Here is a 20644-nt window from a genome sequence, read left to right as displayed (position 1 = left end):
CCAAGGTCTTATTATATCTGCCTCTGCAGGGAGAAAGCCAGGAATACTGGCCCCATTCATGGACAGTGGAATAGAAGGCTCATTGCAGGGTGCCAGCCACTCTCAGGATCGGAAGCCCTTTTTCTACCTAATGAGCCATTCTGTGTGGGCATCCTCAATGCAAGAGTAGGTGTGGTTCAGTTTCCCTTAGTTCAGTTCAACAGTCACTTTGTCATCACCATCCTTGTTGCTAACACTTACTAACATCTATTAGATGCCTAGCACTCCGTCTCGGCATCTCTTTTCATCCACACATCAGCCATTTGAGATAGGTCCCCTTTACTCACCATTTAGCATCTTATATAATTGGAAACCAAGACACAGAGAGCATACACCATTCACACAAACGAGATTTAAACCCAGATCTATCTGACTCTACAGCCTGAGTCCTTAACCACTGGGCACTACTGTTGAAATCACCATTCTACCACCTTTCATTTCTTCCCTGTAGCCTCTGTGGTTGCTTAAGTTTTCCATCTGATCATCTCACTTACTGCTTCCTATAATCACAGGGACTGGCAGACTATGGCCTACATCTCATCCACTCCCTGTTTGTGTAAATAAGGTTTTACTGGAATACCACCAGGCTCATTCATTTATGTATTACCTATGGTGCTTTCATGCTACAATGGCAGAGCTGAATAGTTGTAACAGAGACCTCCAGAGCTGCAAATATTTACTATCTGACCCTTGATAGAAATAGTCTGCCAACCTCTGATACAACAGATAAGGCAAACACTTGCCAAAAGCTTACCTTTTATTATCTCATTTAACACATACTACAATTGCGTGTGTGTGCGCGCGCACACATGTGCACGCATGCACATGCACAGGGTACTCTTATCAATCCCATTTTACAGATAGAGAAACTGAGGCTCAAAGAGCTCACAGCTAATAGAGCCAGAATTCAAACGCAGGCTGTCAGGCTCCAGAGCCCATGCTCCTAGCCATATGCTACAGCTGTCTGCTAGGAGCCTGGCACTGTGGAGGCACTGGTCATACATGCTGAGCAGGATATGGCCCTGTCCCAAAAGAGCCCCAGTGAGGGAGGAGATGATGGCAGTCCAGCTGATGAATGCCTGGATGGAGGACAGCAGGGCTGGGGCTGTGGGAGCCCTTGCTTATGTGCACTTGCTTATGTTGATGGCAGATGGGACACACAGGAGGTTGGTGACAAGTGACACAGTCACTTCTGACAAGGGGAACATTTCCTGAAATCTGCTGACAATTGCTTGGCCAAATGACTTGCTAATAGTCTTTATCTTAAGTAATAATTTAAAAAGGGATTTGGTTGCTGTAGCCAGCCTGCTCCTTGATTTCTAAGGGAGCAGATTTGTAGGAAATGGGTTTTGTTATAGCTGTTCATCTACATTCAAGGGAGAAAAGCTCATCTCATCTTTGGAGAGTCTGCTCCTATATTACATGGACTTGGAAAATATGAAAGTGGCCTGGGGTGCAGAAGTCATCTCTACTCTCCCTGGCAGTGCCATGAACCTCCCCACTTGGCCCTGGAAGTTTGGCTGTCCAGACAAACGTTTGCATGGGCAGGGAGCTCACTACCTCACAGCCAGTTCACCCCACTGTTGGGTTACTTGAGTTTGGGGGAATTCTTACCTTTAGCTGAAACTTAGTTTGCATCTTTGAGGCACTCAACCAAGGAGTTCTGATCCCTTTTTTCAGAAACATCACAGAAAAATGCTGCCCCCATCCCCCCACTTGATGGGGTACTGAAGTCTTCACCTGGAACCTATTTCTCTTATACGGGTTAAAGAACTCATATTCCTTCAACCAATTTTATCGTGATACTTCCCAAATCTCATCAGAATTATCTTTTCTATGGGAGTTTAGGCCTGAAATTTTAGATTTGAAAGAAATTTTTATAGTGAATATTCTTATGGTAAATTTTTCTTAGAGCTCAAAGTTATGAAAAAGGTCATTACTTGTGATGAAATGACCTATTTTATGCACTACGTAATGATAATGACATGTCCCACGGGGTTTCCCTTTTTGCCATGGTTTACGAGGAAGCTCACACCAAAGTTTACGCTCAGTTTTTCTCCTCTTTCCTAACTCTGTTTTTTGCTTCCTATCTTCTGTTAGTTACTATTGCTTTTAGTTTTATGATATCTGCTTTTTTATGGTAAACTATCACGTGCATTCACTTCTGTATCAGTCAGTTCTCACAACCACTGAGTGTAGTAGGTAGGAGATGAATGATAAATACATGTGTTTCATAGATGAGAGTTTGAGCAGCATGTCTGGTGAGTGACAGAAACCTTTGTTGGTTCTCACACTTTGGTGGTAATGATGGTGATGATGATGCCAAGGGTCATGACACTAGTAATGATAACAGGAGCCAACATTTATTCAGCTCTCATGGCCTCCCCTGAATGCTTTACAAGTGTAATTTCAGTTCAACCTTACAGCCAACTTATGAAGTAATGTTATTAGCCACGTATTCCAGATGGAGAAACCGAAGCACAGAGAGGTTAGGTAATTTACCCTAAATCATAGATTCAGAAAATGGCAGAGCCAGCATCAAAAGCTAGGCGGTCCATCTTCAAAATGTATGCCCTTGTCCACCGTGCTATGCTACCTAAACGATCTGACCACTCCAAACCGCTCCGCATGGATCCTGGTATTTCAGATGAAGACAGCCATTCATAGCAACTCTGGCCTGTGAGGTTGTAGACCTCGTTCTAGGGGATATTGAGGTGAACTTTAGGGAGCTGCTCACCGCCCCCCCTCACACACACACACCCAGCAGCAGTGTTTCTGGCTCCCTCTTCCTGCCCCAGTGCTCTGGGTGCTCTCCCCAGGCCCTGTGCCTCTGTGCAGCAAGCCAACCTCCAACACAAGACCAGCAGGAATTGTGGAGGGTAGCCAGGGCCTGGCTTGAGACCATGTCATTTGTATAAAGGTCTCTGTTCAAACACGACAAGGGCAGGGGATGGGGGTGGTGGCAATCAGGGGACAATGTCCAGGCCAGAAAATAGGAAAGAAGGAAGGAAGGAAGCCAAGAGGTCTGCTGGCTCATCCTTACTATACCTATTATGTGCCAGACACTTCATGACATAAGCCAAATCTTCTTCTCATTCTAAAATGAGGAAACTGAGCTCACAGAGATCGGGTGACTTGTTCTAGGTCATTCAGCAAGTGTAGGTGTGAACATGTGAATAACTCTTTATTAGGAAAAAGGCCACACCAAATAATTATAAGTATTCAGTTCCAGCAGATGGAATACCACCCTTACTCCTGGGGGCTATGGTTAGAGTTGCAGCTATGCAGAGGGCAGGGGCCCTGGTGGCTGGAGTCTGGGGAATGCATGGGGCCCTGGGGGAGCTCTCAGCACGATAGGATAATGAATGCCAGGTGCTTCTCTCCAGGCTAGGGGCAGGGGTGGAGACTCGGGGGACTGCAGGTGGCTAAGAGTGAGGACCCCTGGGCCCTGGGAAAGCAGTCTGCCCAGCTCAGTGCTTTTCTCCGTCTCCTGCCCTGGAGGGTAAGAAGGGGGCTGAGGCTGCCTGGCTCTCTCTGCCCACATGCCCTTCCCCTTGCAAGAAGGAAGGGAGGGAATGAGGAGGGAGAGGAAGGCAGAGAAGAAAAGGAGAAAGGAGGAGGAGGAGGGAAGATGTTTAACCACGAGCTTTCATCCTTTTCCTTTTCTTCGAGCTTTCATCCTTTTCCTTTTCTTCGAGCTTTCATCCTTTTCCTTTTCGTCGAGCTTTTTCATCCTTTTGTGATTTGACCAATATCAGTATGCCACAGGGCATCCTTGTCATTAGGCCAACACCGTGGGCCCGTCAAGTGAGAGGCAATGAGAGGTGTCCTCGCCCACCTGTGACTTGCAAGGGAGGCAGATGGGGTTTCAGAACGAGCACTGGCGGGGACCATACGGGAAGCCAGAAGGGGACACTGATTCCAGCAATGGTCTGAGGTGTCTGCACCAGAGGACCGGGACACAGTCAGAGAGGAGGAAATGAACAACAAAAAGCCACAGAGACATCTGTGTTCCCTTGGGAAACACCAAGCCTCATGGAGAACATGAAAACCAGAGGAGACATTTGACAGCATTTTCTCCTTAAAGTTCACTTTTATTACTTCACTTCATTCCTTAATGTTACTTGAGATCTGCCACAGCTCCCAGCAGGCACTTTCAAACCCTGGGGTTTTGTCCTCTGTCCCCTGTGTGGGCTGGGGCCCAAGGCATCATGGTAATCGTGATAAAAATGAGAACAACGGAAGCCACTGTTTTTGAGCACCTACGACATGCCGCACATGCTACAGGCTGGGCACACCGTTTGCTCGGCTCAGAATCGAGGGATGGGCTCTTTAACAGCACCGGAGTCCTGCGCAGTCTGCAAACTTCTGGCTGCCACAGAGTTCTCGGTTCATCTGTGATTAGATCAGACCATAAACTTCCCACCCTTCCCTTCTCCTTGTGAAAATTCTGCAGTGCAGGCAGGGATCCAGCAGCGGGAAAGCCTTCACTGCAGCTGCCTGCTAATGCTTTGCGGTACTGGGGTGGGTGGAGTGCTGCAGAGTCCAGGGCCTGACAATTGTCCCTGCTGGGTCTGTGGTGCGGGTCCCCGACAAGGCCGTGCTGTGGGCCACTTCTGCTGGCCTTCACCCAAGGCCCCTCTGGTGGGCACTGGCCTTTCTCCAGCCCCAATGGACATTCCCTGATCTAAAAAGTTTTGAGGTCGCTTTGGTCATACCAGACCACACTCATCTTAGGTAAATCTCTCCCCTCCCTTCCACAATTTCCTCATCTGCAGAATGGGAGTGATAATGTCTGGTCTTGGCAGAAATTGGTGTGAGGCCCAAATGGGCCAGTAAATCTGAAAACATTTTGAAAAAACCTTAGCATTTCTATTAAAGACCAAAGGGTCACTGGAGTCATTCTTATTTCTAGTATAAGTACTAGAATTTTAATCAACCAAACGCATTTGGCTGGTTTACACAGGAGTATAGGTCCCTTTGGAATGGGGAGACTTTTCCTGCTTTATTCATAACACCTTCAGACAATTACAGAATGAGATTACCAAGTGTAAACTCAGACTGATTAAGAAGGAAACAGGTGCCACAAAACCAAAGAAGGTCGTGCTGACATGGGGAAGGAGTTTCCTGCCTTCTTTTGCTGTAACTGATCCCTCCCCTCAAATTGAAACAGGAAGTATGGACACCTCCACCTTGAAAAGGAACCTAGATGTGGCCTAATCCAACTCCATACCCTATGAATGAGTCCATTTAAACAACGCAAATCACTGTTGCCCAGCTTCTTGCTGGCTCTCCTGGACTTGAGCTGCTGGAGGAGAGGACTGAGGTGTAACCACTCAACCAACCCTGTGCCCCACTTTCATCTGACACAGAGTTACTCCTCTGATGACAAATACAAAATGGTCCAGATTCTTCTGCATGTCTGAGCAGGCAGCTCCCCCAGTGTTAGGCCTCGGGAAGAGTAAATCAAATTCTTTAAAGTCCAAAGAGTATAACCTTAAAAATGGTAAGAAAACATCCCCAGTGATGTAGTGAAATAAAATGCAGTGAGAGAGATCAGAAAATCTTTCTGGAAAAAATTCAAAAGGCCGAGTAAAATAACGAGATATCTCATCAGACTATTGCTCTTTCCTTTGTGAGAAGAAGCTGGAAGAAGTGACCAGCAACTGCATCTGAAGATAGTAACACTTCTACCCTGGAGAGAGCAAGCTGGAGGTGACCTTTCTGATGTACCAGCAGGAACAGCTAGTGCCTCTAGCTAGGGGATGTGTGGACCAGAGGACTGTCCCTGGAGGGCAGGTACCCTAAGGTTTGTAGGAGAAGCAATTCCAAGGGATACTGAGTTCCCACCCTTGACACTGAACAGCCAAAGGAATGAATCGCTGACCCACAAACTCTTCTTAAAGATGCAAGGGAGAATGAGAAGGCAAGAGAAGGGGCTGGAGAGGAAGAAAAGAAAAGGAGAAGGGAACAAGGATGAGGAAGGAGGGTGTGATAAAGACAATGCAAGAGAGGTGTCAGGACAAAGAGAGCTGGGGGGAGATGGAGAGGGAAATCGGGAGGAGGAGAAGGGCAAGAGAAAACAGAAAAGAAGGAGGAGGGGGAAGACAGAAGAAGGGAATAAAAGGAGAGAGGAGAGGGAACAGAGGAGGAAGCCTTCGCTGGATTTGTAACATTTTCTTTCTGAAGCTAGGCTGTAGGTTCACAGTGATTGCTATGTTCACTGTACTCTCCTCTGTGCTGTTTTGCATGCTTGAAACATTTTATAATTTAAAAAAGGAAGAGAAGGGAGAAGAAAGAGAATAAGAATAAAGAGGCGAGAACCCAGGGCATGCAGGTCCACAGGGGCCTGGTTCAGGTTCTTCTCCACGAGCACGGCGGCTCCCACAGCATTTTGGGTTTTACCCCACTCATCTTGGGGAGGCTTCTGCTCGTCCTGGAAGAGACGGCGGCCGCCACACTGGTTCTGCATTTTCAAGATGCTCGGCGCCCTCATGGTTCTCCTCAGCCAATTCCCAGAAAAGTGGTCCATGCTCTCCAGAGCCACATCGTCAAAACAGAAGCCCAGAGCGAGCTGTGTGGCTGACAGCCATTAGACCATTAGCGAGACTCATCAAGAAAAAAAGGGAGAAGACTCAAATCAACAGAATTAGAAAGGAAAAAGGAGAAGTAACAACTGACACTGCAGAAATACAAAGGATCATGAGAGATTACTACAAGCAACTATACGCCAATAAAATGGACAAGCTGGAAGAAGTGGACAAATTCTTAGAAAAGCACAACCTTCTGAAACTGAACCAGGAAGAAACAGAAAATATAAACAGACCAAACACAAGCACTGAAATTGAAACTGTCATTAAAAATCTTCCAGCAAACAAAAGCCCAGGACCAGATGGCTTCACAGAAGAATTCTATCAAACATTCAGAGAAGGGCTAACACCTATCCTTCTCAAACTCTTCCAAAATATAGCAGAGGGAGGAACACTCCCCAACTCATTCTATGAGGCCATCATCACCCTGACACCAAAACCAGACAAAGATGTCACAAAGAAAGAAAACTACAGACCAATATCACTGATGAACATATATGCAAAGGTCCTCAACAAAATACTAGCAAAACAGACTCCAACAGGACATTAAAAGGATCATACACCATGATCAAGTGGGGTTTATCCCAGGAATGCAAGGATTCTTCAATATACACAAATCAATCAATGTGATACACCATATTAACAAATTGAAGGAGAAAAACCATATGATCATCTCAACAGATGCAGAAAAAGCTTTTGACAAAATTCAACACCCATTTATGATAAAAACCCTCCAGAAAGTAGGCATAGAGGGAACTTACCTCAACATAATAAAGGCCATATATGACAAACCCACAGCCAACATCGTTCTCAGTGGTGAAAAACTGAAACCATTTCCCCTAGGATCAGGAACAAGACAAGGTTGCCCACTCTCACCACTATTATTCAACATAGTTTTGGAAGTTTTAGCCACAGCAACCAAGAGACGAAAAAGAAATAGAAGGAATCCAAATCGGAAAAGAAGTAAAATTGTCACTGTTTGCAGATACATAGAGAATCCTAAAGATGCTACCAGAAAACTACTAGAGCTAATCAATGAATTTGGTAAAGTAGCAGGATACAAAGTTAATACACAGAATTCTCTTGCATCCCTATACACTAATGATGAAAAATCTGAAAGAGAAATTAAGGAAACACTCCCATTTACCACTGCAACAAAAAGAATAAAATACCTAGGAATAAACCTACCTAAGGAGACAAAAGACCTGTATGCAGAAAACTATAAGACACTGATGAAAGAAATTAAAGATGATACAAACAGATGGAGATATGTACCATGTTCTTGGATTGGAAGAATCAACATTGTGAAAATGACTATACTACCCAAAGCAATCTACAGATTCAATGCAATCCCTATCAAACTACCAATGACATTTTTCACAGAACTAGAACAAAAAGTTTCACAATTTGTATGGAAACACAAAAGACCGCGAATAGCCGAAGCAATCTTGAGAAAGAAAAACGGAGCTGGAGGAATCAGGCTCCCAGACTTCAGACTAGACTACAAAGCTACAGTAATCAAGACAGTATGGTACTGGCACAAAAACAGAAATACAGATCAATGGAACAGGATAGAAAGCCCAGAGATAAACCCACGCACATATGGTCACCTCATCTTTGATAAAGGAGGCAAGAATATACAATGGAGAAAAGACAGCCTCTTCAATAAGTGGTGCTGGGAAAACTGGACAGCTACATGGAAAAGCATGAAATCAGAACATTCCCTAACACCATACACAAAAATAAACTCAAAATGGATTAAAGACCTAAATGTAAGACCAGACACTATAAAACTCTTAGAGGAAAACATAGGCAGAACACTCTGACATAAGTCACAGCAAGATACTTTTTGACCCACCTCCTAGAGAAATGGAAACAAAACCAAAAATAAACATTTGGGACCTAATGAAGCTTAAAAGCTTTTGCACAGGAAAGAAACCATAAACAAGACGAAAAGACAAGCCTCAGAATGGGAGAAAATATTTGCAAATGAAGCAACTGACAAAGGATTAATCTCCAAAATATACAAGCAGCTCATGCAGCTCAATATCAAAAAAACAAACAACCCAATCCAAAAATGGGCAGAAGACCTAAATAGACATTTCTCCAAAGAAGATATACAGATTGCCAACAAACACATGAAAGGATGCTCAACATCACTAATCATGAGAGAAATGCAAATCAAAACTACAATGAGGTATCACCTCACAGCGGTCAGAATGGCCATCATCAAAAAATCTACAAACAATAAATGCTGGAGAGGGTGTGGAGAAAAGGGAACCCTCTTGCTCTGTTGGTGGGAATCTAAATTGATACAGCCACTATGGAGAACTGTATGGAGGTTCCTTAAAAAACTAAAACTAGAACTACCATATGACTCAGCAATCCCACTCCTGGGCATATACCCTAAGAAAACCATAATTCAAAAAGAGTCATGTACCACAATGTTCACTGCAGCCCTATTTACAGTAGCCAGGACATGGAAGCAACCTAAGTGTCCATCGACAGATGAATGGATAAAGAAGATGTGGCACATATATACACTGGAATATTACTCAGCCATAAAAAGAAACAAAATTGAGTTATTTGTAGTGAGGTGGATGGACCTAGAGTCTGTCAGACAGAGTGAAGTAAGTCAGAAAGAGAAAAACAAATACCATATGCTAACACATATATATGGAATCTAAAAAAAAAAAAAAAAGGTTCTGATGAACCTAGGGGCAGGACAGGAATAAAAACACAGACGTAGAGAATGGACTTGAGGACATGGGGAGGGGGAAGGGTAAGCTGGGACGAAGTGAGAGAGTGGCATGGACAGATATACACTACCAAATGTAAAATAGATAGCTAGTGGGAAGCAGCCGCGTAGCACAGGGAGATCAGCTCAGTGCTTTGTGACCACCTAGAGGGATGGGATAGGGAGGGTGGGAGGGAGACGCAAGAGGGAGGGGATATGGGGATATATGTATACGTATAGCTGATTCACTTTGTTATACAGCAGAAACTAACACACCATTGTAAAGCAATTATACTCCAATAAAGATGTTAAAAAAAAAAAATAGAGAGGCGGTAGATGGCAACCCTAACTTCCCTGGTTTCTTTGACAAATGCAATCTGAGGGCTGGAGTAGTAGAAGGGGAGCAGGAAGCTGGTCTTCTCCACTAGGTCTGGTTCTAAACGAGGTGCCAGACCCTGAACCTGATGGAAGCCAAGGTACCTCCGTCTCTCTGCTGCACTGGAGAACAGAGGCCCCAGACCTGGCATCCAGTTCCACTTCTGCCTTCAACTCAGTATCACCTGAACAGCTCAACAGACCTGCCCCGCGCTCCTGCTCTGTGCCAGGGACCATTCTGGGGTCTGGGATACAAACCAGTGACCCTGTATTCTTAAGGACATTACAGGTAGAGGAGAGCTGCTCAGAGACTCAGTTTCCCCATCTGTACAATGAAAGGGTTTGTCTCAGGGGTTTTCGAAGTGGGCCTGCTTGGAACCCTAGGATTCCAGGGCGTGGCTCAGAGTGACTGGGGGAGCACTGCATTCCACACTTTTTTCTACAACAGCTTGGCTTTATTCTCTCTTAGATATAGGGACCGGTCTTCAGCTTGGATCTGGAAATATGATTCCATGGCTAAAGGAGATTTGAAAACCACTGAATGAGATGCTCCTTAAGGTTTCAGATTTGAAAGTTCTCTGTGCTATTTCTGATTTTGTATGACTCTATAAGTCATTCACTCATTCATTCCTTAAATGTTTATTGAGGTTCCTCAATAAAAGGGACAAAGACAGACAATCAACAAATAAATAAGCACGCTAATAGACTAGGGCACAGCTGCACAGAGGGACATGGAGGATGGAGAGGGGGTTAGGGAAGGCAACCTGGAGAGGACATCCTCGGAGCTGAGCCTTGATGCGCAGAGAGACCAACCTTGGAAAGATCTGGGGGAAGAGCAATCCAGACCAAAGAAACAGCCAGTGCAAAGGTCAGATGACAAAGAATGAATCTGGCATGTCCAGGGCTGGGGGACCCAGGTCATAGAAAGCAAGGGGAAAAGTAGTCTGAGATGAGATGGGGTCAGGAAGGTAGGCAAGGTCAGATGATGTAGTTTCTAGAAGATTTTTGTAAAGAGTTTAGATTTTAATTTAAATTTGGTAGGCTACCTTTGGATGGTTTCAAACAGGGGCCTGATGTGATGTGATTACATTTTATAAAGATCACTTTGGCTGCTGTGTGGAGAATGGATGGTAAAGAGGGGAAGAATGGAGACCTCTCTTTCAGTGGTACGGATGGGAGATGATGGAGACCTGGTATAAATAGCAGAAATTGTGAGAAAAGGTCAAACATGGCACGTTGAAAAATGAGAAAAAGATTTCATGATGACTACAAATCAAATATCTTTCTAGAGTCCAAATATATGAGTTTTGATCTTAAACTGGCCTTCTGGTTCCTAATTTGCCTCCAAGTACACGTTTGCTTAGTAATTCCAGATGGTAAAAAGAAAGCCAATTCCCTTTGACTCCCTGACCATTTGGGGAAAAGTGCAGATTAAGACAGACCCAAAATATTGACCAGCCCTCTGTTCCTTATTGAGAAAGCTGCTAGGGCAATTTTCAAATTGGAAAGCCGAATAAAGGCTTGGACTGCAAACATTAACTCTTTGATTTCAGGTGGGTATGCAGTAATGCTTGCCAACAGATTTGACCAAACAGTCAACTGAATACAGATGGAAGGGAATGGAAACTTTGATGGGAAAAACCACAAGACCCAGGGGTGGGAGATCAGATTCGACAAACTCAGCACTGTGCCTCCTACACTGGAGGATGTAAAAGGAGTATAAGACATATTCCTACCCTTTAAGGATGCATCCTCCAGCTGAGGAAACATGACCAACACATAAAATGGTTAGACAGCTGGCTGGCTAAATGGAGTGCGTGCGTGTGGCAGAGGATGGGTCAAGGGGTCTTGACTGGAGCCCTGAACCTGGCCTCGGGGGTGTGGGCTCCAGTTCCACCTCTGTGACTTAGGACAAGCCATCTAACTCTTCTGGGTCTGACTGCTCCTCTTTGAAACAGGGGCAATGCTTCCCAACATTCCTAGGAGTGATTACACGGGATTTGAAAATTCTTTGTAAGCTGTAAAGTATGGTATGAATAGTAAGGGTTATTATTACTGACTCTAAGTTTAGAAGGAGAAAGGAAATGGCAAGGTGTAGGCAAACGGAGCCTTCTCTGAAAAACAGAAACATAATCAAGTATCTCCACTCAAACCCCACCAGTGACTCCCCATTGCCTAAAGCCAGGGTTGGCCTACTACGCCCTACTCCCTAGGCCAAATCTGTTCCATTGGCTGTTTCATAAATTTAAGTTTTACTGGAATACAGACACAGACATTTGCTGACATACTGTCTATGACTGCTTCCTTGACACAACAGCAGAGTTTGAATAGTTGCAGCAGAAACCTTATGGCCAGTGAAGCTGAAATATTTACTATCTGGCCCTTTACAGAAAAAAAAAAAAAAAAACCAAAAAACTGCTGACTCCTAGCCCAAAGGACAAAGTTCAAGCCCCATTTGAAATGTAAAGCACCTCTGGAGCACCCTGATACAACAGGATTTGAATAGATGAAGTGAATCAAGTATTCTCCTCCAAGTCATCCCCAACTCTGTACCACTTCCCAGAGACTGATTCCATATGAAGTCGCATTACCAGGTCCCTTCTTAGTGTTATAATAGGGCTTAGGTCTTATTCTTCTTTGTAATCTCCACTATGTTTATCACAGTGCCCAGATCATAACAGGTTCTCAATAAAGTTTAACCAAATTGAATCTGAGTCATAAATAGAACAAGCAGTCTATACCAAGGGACATAGTTCATTCATCACGGAGAACTATTGAAAATATATCATTGATAATACATCATTGAAAGGAAAAGCAAGTTGGAAGTGAATTAATTTATTTGCTCTTAATTAGTTACACAAATATTTATTCCATGCTAACTATAAAACTATCCCATGCCATAGAAGCTAAGGCAAATGAAAGTAACATGGGAGTATATTCATTCCTTTGACAAGAATTTACCTAACACTTGCTCTGTGTCAAGCTGGGGGTAGGAACCAGGGGCTCGAGTGGGCTGTGAGCACTTTCCTTTCTCAGGAAGCCTGCAGTCTAACTGAGGAGACTGCATGTCATCAGATAATCACTGTACAGGGAGACAAATGTAACACAAACATGGTATACAAACACAGAGGCGGCAGGGAGATGGGCAGAATTCCTGGGAATGCCATCCTTGTATGTTCCCTCCTATAAACTTACCTGTGGTTTACTCTCCCAAGGGAAAGTGGATGGGCCCAGACCACTCACATGAGATCATAGTCTCCAGTTAGGTTCTATGTGAAAAGCTAACATTGACTGTGCCGATTACTTTATATAGATTATCTCATGTAGTCCTCACAACAACTCTATGTGGTTTCATGAAGGCCAAGTCACTTGTTCCAGGTCAATAGTCAGAAAAGTGGAAGATTCTAGTCCAAATCAATCAGAGCTAAAGCCTATGCACCAAACCCTCCACTGTATAGCCTAAATACATGCCAGAGAGGAGACCTGGGAGTCTATTCCAGAGAAAGTCTGAAGTTTAAGATCTACAGAGATAGTGCCAAGTACCTACAGAGATAGTACTAAGTACCAACTTCTGTATCTATTAAGTTGACACCAATTTCATGAGGAACATCTGATATGGACCAAAGGCATGGTTGGAACATAAACAGTCGGTTTGTGTCAGTAAGTTAATAATCAAGGGAAGAGAGAATGAAGTATTGTAAAGATCAGCAATGACCCCCAGCCACTGCGCATGAAAGGGGTGACTGCAATCACCTCTAGGGAGCAATTCTGGACTCTGGCCAGGATACTTATTAAGCCCCAACTACCAAGGCCCAGGTAACTCCCTATCAACTAATGGCCAGCTGGGAGCGTGTGAGACCTGAGGCCTACAGAAGGTACTTCCCTTTAGCCAGGTGTCCTCCTCGGGATATGTCTGTGTAGAGGTCATGGTGGGCATTGCAGGCAAAGGAACTGGAATGTAAATATGCAATTTTTTATAAGTGGAAATGTTTATATTTGCTAAGCTTCCTAGGTCATGTCTAGGACACAAGAATTTCCACTCTTGTGGAAGCTTAATTGTTTAAATTGTCACTTTCCAGTTTTCATTCTTTATTTGTACCAAATGTAGTATGAGAATAATGGGACACAATTTCTCTCCCATTTTATTGGCAATGATGAAAAAATCATCAGAAACTGACCAAAAACAGTGACAAAGAAGCCCTGGTGAAAAGACCTCCTTATGCAGTAATAGTAGGGTTGCCCATTAGAACTTTCTGGAAGGAAAAGAGGTAATATCAACAAAATGTAAAATGCCTACATACCTTAATCCACTAATTCTTCTTCCACAAATTTATTCCAAGAAAATAATTAGACAAGTGCTCCAAGGTTCACATAGCAAAACATGTTATTTACAGAATTATTAATAATACCAGGGCTTCCCTGGTGGCGCAGTGGTTGAGAGTCTGCCTGCCAATGCAGGGGACACGGGTTCGAGCCCTGGTCTGGGAAGATCCCACATGCCGCAGAGCAGCTGGGCCCGTGAGCCACAGTTACTGAGCCTGCGCGTCTGGAGCCTGTGGTGCGCAACAAGTGAGGCCGCGGTGGTGAGAGGCCCGCGCGCTGCGATGAAGAGTGGCCCCCACTTGCCACAACTAGAGAAAGCCCTCACACAGAAACGAGGACCCAACACAGCCATTAATAAATAAATAAAATAAATTAAAAAAAAAAAATAATAATAATAATAATACCAAATATTTAGAAACAACCTAAATATCCACAAAAGGATATTAGTTGAATAGATCATGGTATAACTAGACAACATAGTGCTATCAGCCTACTTAAAAGGATGGTGTGAATCTATGTGCCATAATGTGGAACTTTCTCCATATTGTTCAGTAAAAAAAAAGTCTTCCTGTAAACCTGCACGCATATGCAATGTGCCTACTATGAATGTGCAAGTGTTGCACCGCAGGGTACCTAGAGTGAACTTCACCAAACCATTGGTACACAGTGGCTCTTTCTGGGTGGCGAGAAATCAAGTGATTTTCCTTCCTTCCTTTCTTTGTTTATCTATACTATTTGAATTTTTACAATGAACATGTAATAATTTAAAAATAGAAAACTGCTTTCAAAGATCAAAAGAAAACCTGTCAAGGATATACACATTTTCTGGAGAAAAAGCAGGGTGAAAACCAGAATAATGGCTGACTTTCAGAAGGAAAATGTGGAGTGACTTTGAAACCTGCCTAACAGCCTGACAAGATTAGTCCTTTCCTAGTTCTGGAGAAGGCGGGAAATCCCAGTGGTTAGGAGCTTATGCTCCAGGGTCAGTCCTTGGGTTCAGCGGGTAAGTGACTTGGGACAAATTACTTAAGCTTCTGTGCCTCAGTTTCCTCATTTACAAAATGTATGACTGACAGCACCTGCCTCTTAAGACTGTCATGAAGATTAAGGACAAGAGTAAATGAACACCTATGACAATGCCTGGCACATAATCAATGTTCACTAGATATTAGCTCTTATGAAAACCAGCTTCAGGCAATCGTAGTCTAAGTGAGTTAACGTTCCCAGAATGAAGCACTAATGAACAGTTAAGGAGAGGGAGAAGGTAGAGGACAATTAAGCAAAGAAATCCACACGAGTAGACATATAAATATCTAGGCTCTGCAGCACAAGGGTTAAAGATATGGGTTGTGTGGTTTTAGGCATGTGACTTAACCTAGTAAGTTTTAATTGCTCATTCTGCAAAAGGGGGGTCATGTACAAAAGGCCATTTTAAGGATTAAATGCCAAGTGCTAACACAGTGCTTGGTAATAACAAGTTTTTAATACATGTTTGCTAATCTTAATAAAAATAATAATTGTTGACTGTGAGATTAGGTAGTGGGCTCCCTGTCACTACAGGTATCCAGGCAGGCTTACTTATTACAGGAAGAAGATGATGGAGAGGGAACTTAGTCTTGGAAGGGGGGGATGAACTACTGGATTCTTCCAGATCTAAAAATTCTGTTGTTGAAACACAAAACTGATTTTAAAAATGGAGTTGTTTGGGATTGTTGTGTAGAGTGACCGGGGAGCCCTTCACCAACAGCGCCATCTCCCCAGAGTTACAGGGTGATGCAGCTCATAGGCCAGCCCTGCTTTTCAGACAGATGAGGCAAGTGTTCCCCCAGACTGCCCATTCTCTGTACCAGGAGTGGCTCTACCTGCTCTAGAAAAGCTGCAGATAGCAGTTCTACATGCTCTCCTGCATTCACAAAAAGGAAAGCTAATTGCGTGGTTACAACGGTATTAACAGCAACAGCAAGCCCACACTGATCACTTACTGTGTCCTGAGCTCTGCACTGAGGGCTTTGCATGCATTGTCTTATTACTTCCCCCAACAGACCCATGCATATGTAGTGTCTATGCTATATGTGTCATCCCCATTTTACAGATGAAAACAATGAGGCTTGGAGGGAATAAGTATTGTCAAAAACCCTTCAGCCAGTAAGGGACAGGGGTTTGAACCCAAAATGTGAGGAGTAGTTGCAGGATCTCATGATAAGTTGACAACTCATTAGCATTAGATGGATCCTTTCCTCTTTCAGGACCTGCCACTACCTGTGCCAGCCCCACTGGGTCAGGTGGCCCTTCTCAAGGCAGCTGGGAGCTGGGAAAGCTGAAATTGCCATTGGCATTATCTAGTAATTCCTGGGGAGAGCAGAACACTGAGAAACAGGGCTTAAGCTGCACCCACAGAACAGCACCCCAAGCAGCAGGATGAAGAACATCTTGGGAGCAAAGCACCCGTGCTTAGAGAAGCCAGAGGTTTCGACCTTAATGATAAGGCCAAGTGCCACAGACAGAATACTCCCTCAAAGACATCCAAATACTTGTGGACTATTTTATCACTTTCACTTTCTTTTAATATCCTTTGGTCAACTCAAGCAGGCTTCAAACTTGCCTCATTCCACTTCTGTGGGCTCCCTCATACTAGCAGCAAACAGGTTCACTTTGCCATGGCAAGGCCAGGGCACAATCTCCTGCATCTCTCCAGACCTGCACAGGTCCTCAAACTCTGTACTCAAATCACTAACACCATCTGCCCCGAATACCAGGAAGATCCCAAGGGGACAAAGTCATAACCTCATGGGCAAGAACATGGACTTGGGAGTCATAGACTCCTGGGTTCATGTCTCAGCTCCTCCACTGGGTACTTATCCTCTCTGAGCCTCAGTTTCCTCATCAGTCCAATGGGGATCATAATACCTCATAGTTTTGTTCTAAGGATTAATGAGATAATGTAATATTGGGAAAGCAGTGGAGCATAGAGGCTGAGAGCACAGGCTCTGGTGCCAGACTGTTTAAGTTCAGACGCTGGCTCTATCACTAACTCTGTGTCCTTGGGCCTCAGCATATTCAACTGTAATATGGGGATAATAAGAGTATCCACCTCTATAGGGCAGGGAATGAAGGAGTTATGGCTTGGAAAGTGCTTAGAACAGCACCTGGTGCATTGGTGACTACTTGGTAAATGAGAGTTGTTATGATTAATGCAAGTAAAGCCCACACCACGGTAAAGATAAGTGTTCAATAAATGGTAACTGTTATTATTACAAGGTACACTTTGCACGGAGAATTTTATGCACATTTATCTCCTAGAAAGCAATTAAAAAATGAAGACATTAGGGGAAAATCTTGTCCTCTAGCAAATGTTTCAGTCCTAGCAGAGAGAATCCACCATCCTGTTGCCCTGGCAAGATACCTTAGGACCCCCATCCACCATTCCCAGGCTCTCCTTTGCTTTTATTCAGCCATCCTCTGTTTCAGTAAATACTCATTAAGCACCCACAGAGAGCCTAAAGGAGGAATGGAAATACCTAAGCTGTAAAAAAAATGGCTCCAGCTCCTGCCACCCTGGAGCTTACAGGGTAGTAGGGGAGATACACATTAAGTAAATACATACACAAATGATTATTAAGGAAGAGCTACAATTTGTGTTAATGAAGAATGTGGTGAAAAGGTATAATGGGGGTCCTGATATGATGTGGCATCAGAGGTGTATGTGAGGGAGGAGTCATTAGGAAAATTTCAGGAGGAAGTGCCATTTAAGCTGGGACTTCGTGGATGAATAGGAGTTGGCTGGGGGGTGCCTGGGAGTGGAAGGAGGAAGCGATCCAGGCAGACAGGCATTTTGTTCCGAGGCCCTGTAGCCACAAGGTGGCTGGCTAACTAGGCGAAAAGACACAAAGGTAGTAAGTTGACTTACCCCCAGACCATCCACTATCAAAAGCCCTCAGCTGGGAGGTTGGAATTTGGAGAGAAACCCAGGCCCCCAGGAACTGTGTTCTCAGTTGCATCTGTTATCTCTTCCCTTTCAGACTCTCCTTGCCTGGTGGCAAAGACTGCCAGGTCCCAGACCCTGACCCCGAGGCCAAGCGAACAAAGGTTTTGGCTCAAATACCCAGAAGTTGCAGATGTGGCTCACTTTTCCCACATGTGAACTTCAGCCAAGACACCACGACAGGGACTCTGCCCTCTGAATGCCCTCGGATGCCTCAATCCTGTCCCCATCACACCCCACTGGGGTTTTGTGAGGCTATTTAGGCAGATAAGTTTCCCTCACTGAAGAAAAGGGAAACAGCATGAAAGAAAACAATGGCCCCAAACGAAGAATATGTGATTGACATAAATGGGGATTTTCCCTTAGGAGCATCACGTATCATCAAAGGAGCCAAGCCCCAGGTCATTTATTTCTCTGCCTGTTTACATGAAATGGAAAGATGTGTTTAAGTTTCCTGTAGTTTTACACTGCAAATTGACGCTCCCGGAAAGGAAGCCGTATGTTCCAGACGTAGCAGGTTTCTTTTGGATTCACATGTTGGCAGTCTGGCGCTATCCCCTAAATGGTACTTTCATTGTCTTTTTGTTCACGACAGCAAGCTTCTTCCAGGATCAGAACCGCCTGCCAGCCTCCCTTGATAAATAGCCCACCAGCTCTCGTGGTAGATCAGGTTTAATAATTAGCCTAACTCCTTGTTTACCTAAGTGGCAATTACCACTGCGATGGAATAATATTTTAACTGCAGGGGAAGAATTACGGAGAGCCCCCAAGTAAAACCTACTGGCTGGGAATGGCCAACAGAGCTGCCCATACTCAGAGGAGAGGACCACTCCATCTCGGCCGGCAGATCTCTGTGTCTGAGATGCTGTCATTAGATGCTGCTCCAAAGACCTAAGGAAATGTGCCCAGGAGAAGTGTATGGTCCCAATCCTTTCAACTGAGGGAGGCTCAATGGCCCAGCAAAGTATGAAAGTGAGGCCTGTGCTTCTGAAGCGTAACAGTCTAGAGTCGGTGGAGCTTGTGAAGCAACCTCACCACCGCAGGAGCAAATCTCAGCAGGTACGATTTAAGGAAGATGGCACCAGTAAGACTCCACCTGCCCTAGCTGAGGTTGACATCCAAACTTCTGAGGACCCGGCTGTAATGGGCAAGACTCAGGCCTCCGGGCACCATCAGCTCCCCACCTACTCACTCTCCTTCCCCAGGTCCCAGCAGGCAGGGGGCTTTCGGCACATCGCCATCCAAACCTCCCCCAGTCTCAGGAAGCACTTCCCAGTTTTCAAAAGGAAGAGACTCACAGCTAGCAAGTCCCTGGTGGAAATGCAGACAGCATCCCAAAATGCCATCCAGGTGAACGGCAATCTCTCTGAACAGGACATTGTGTCCTCTGACCTTGCCTACTTAAGGCTGGCTCGGCATCTTGAAGATGGGCCTCAAAGGGTCAAGGTGTCCCACCCATTTCTCCCTAGAATGTCCAAGGTGCAAAGCAATGGGCCTGTGAGCATATGCTTGGAAGCAGGGACATGGAGGGCCTCAGAGAAAGCAACAGCTGCCATTCAGGTCCCAGATGATATTTATCACAGCCCTACCTGGGCAGGTAGAGAGTCCACTTTCAGCCTAGACAGGTCTGCTGAGATTAGCAACTCCATACCCACTTTGGTTGACATGCATCCAGGTGATGGGAGAAGAGTGCCACCATCAGATTCAGAAAGACCCCTCTCCTGCTTAAATGCCACCAGCGGTGCCAACCACATGCCCAGCACAGGGAAACTTAAACCTGAAATGCTTTTGCCCAAAGATAACTCTGATGACAAAGACCTTGGCCCATTGTCATCTCAGTCAAAGAAAACGTGTGTTCCCTCACATCCACGGACTCACAGCTCCCCTTCGCCAGGCTCCCACAGCCAGCCAGCCCAGCCAGGGGGAGCTTCAGATTGTGCTTCATCGAGTAACAATCACCAGGATCTGCAGTCACTCAAAACTAACAGTGAGTCAAAATCTGCCCCTGTGTGTCAGGAGCAGACGGCAAAGAACCCCTTCCAGTCACACATCCCAGCATTTCAAAACTGTCCAGAAAGCGATCACCTCCCATCCTCTCTTCCAAGGAGGGAGACAAAACAGCAGGGCACCACGGAGATGGGTGCGCTTAATCCAATTCACCTGGCACAGGGTGAGTTCTGCGACCTCCAGGGCAGGCTGCAATCCGTGGAGGAATCTCTGCACTCAAACCAAGAGAAAATTAAAGTCCTTTTGAATGTAATTCAAGACTTGGAGAAAGCTCGAGCTCTCACAGAAGGGTAAGGTGGATTTTTTTAATTGGGTTAAGTCAGTTGCCAGGACAGGGGCAGAGAGAGAGCACTGGTTTCTGTTAGTAAAATGTCTCCAAAATGTTTGGGATTCTGTTGTTTCCCCAAATTGTAAGCAATGGTCCCCCTTTGTTCTGACTGGGTTTCGCTTGGTTGTAGGCTTTGGTGGATTTCCACGGTGATGTGTTTTTGTTTCCAGATGTCAACAGACTGCAGAAAGGGGGCAATGAAGCAATAGAGTCAAAAGTGATTTTTATTAAGATGTGAGTCCAGTTGATACATGATGGGGGAA

The 20644-nt window shown here is 44.8% G+C and overlaps 2 protein-coding genes across 3 annotated transcripts in view; one reads left to right on the top strand and one right to left on the bottom strand.

The window, feature by feature from the left end:
- DOCK2 (dedicator of cytokinesis 2) overlaps positions 1 to 20644 on the bottom strand; it is a 426319-nt gene that overhangs the window by 189522 nt on the left and 216153 nt on the right. The window lies entirely within an intron of this gene.
- INSYN2B (inhibitory synaptic factor family member 2B) overlaps positions 1 to 20644 on the top strand; it is a 123130-nt gene that overhangs the window by 80303 nt on the left and 22183 nt on the right. The window contains exon 2 of one of the 2 annotated variants that reach the window (XM_082378774.1): positions 18084 to 20343. In XM_082378774.1, the coding sequence (XP_082234900.1) occupies positions 18965 to 20343 (1379 nt within the window). In that variant the 5' untranslated portion in view covers positions 18084 to 18964. Of the gene's footprint in view, positions 1 to 14462; positions 20344 to 20644 lie in introns of those variants that run through there. The other variant, XM_082378775.1, reaches the window with a different exon arrangement.

Source organism: Balaenoptera borealis (genome assembly GCF_965194805.1).
Source record: "Balaenoptera borealis genome assembly, chromosome: 2".
Taxonomy (NCBI): domain Eukaryota; kingdom Metazoa; phylum Chordata; class Mammalia; order Artiodactyla; family Balaenopteridae; genus Balaenoptera; species Balaenoptera borealis.
This window is presented reverse-complemented; position numbering and strand designations above follow the sequence as displayed.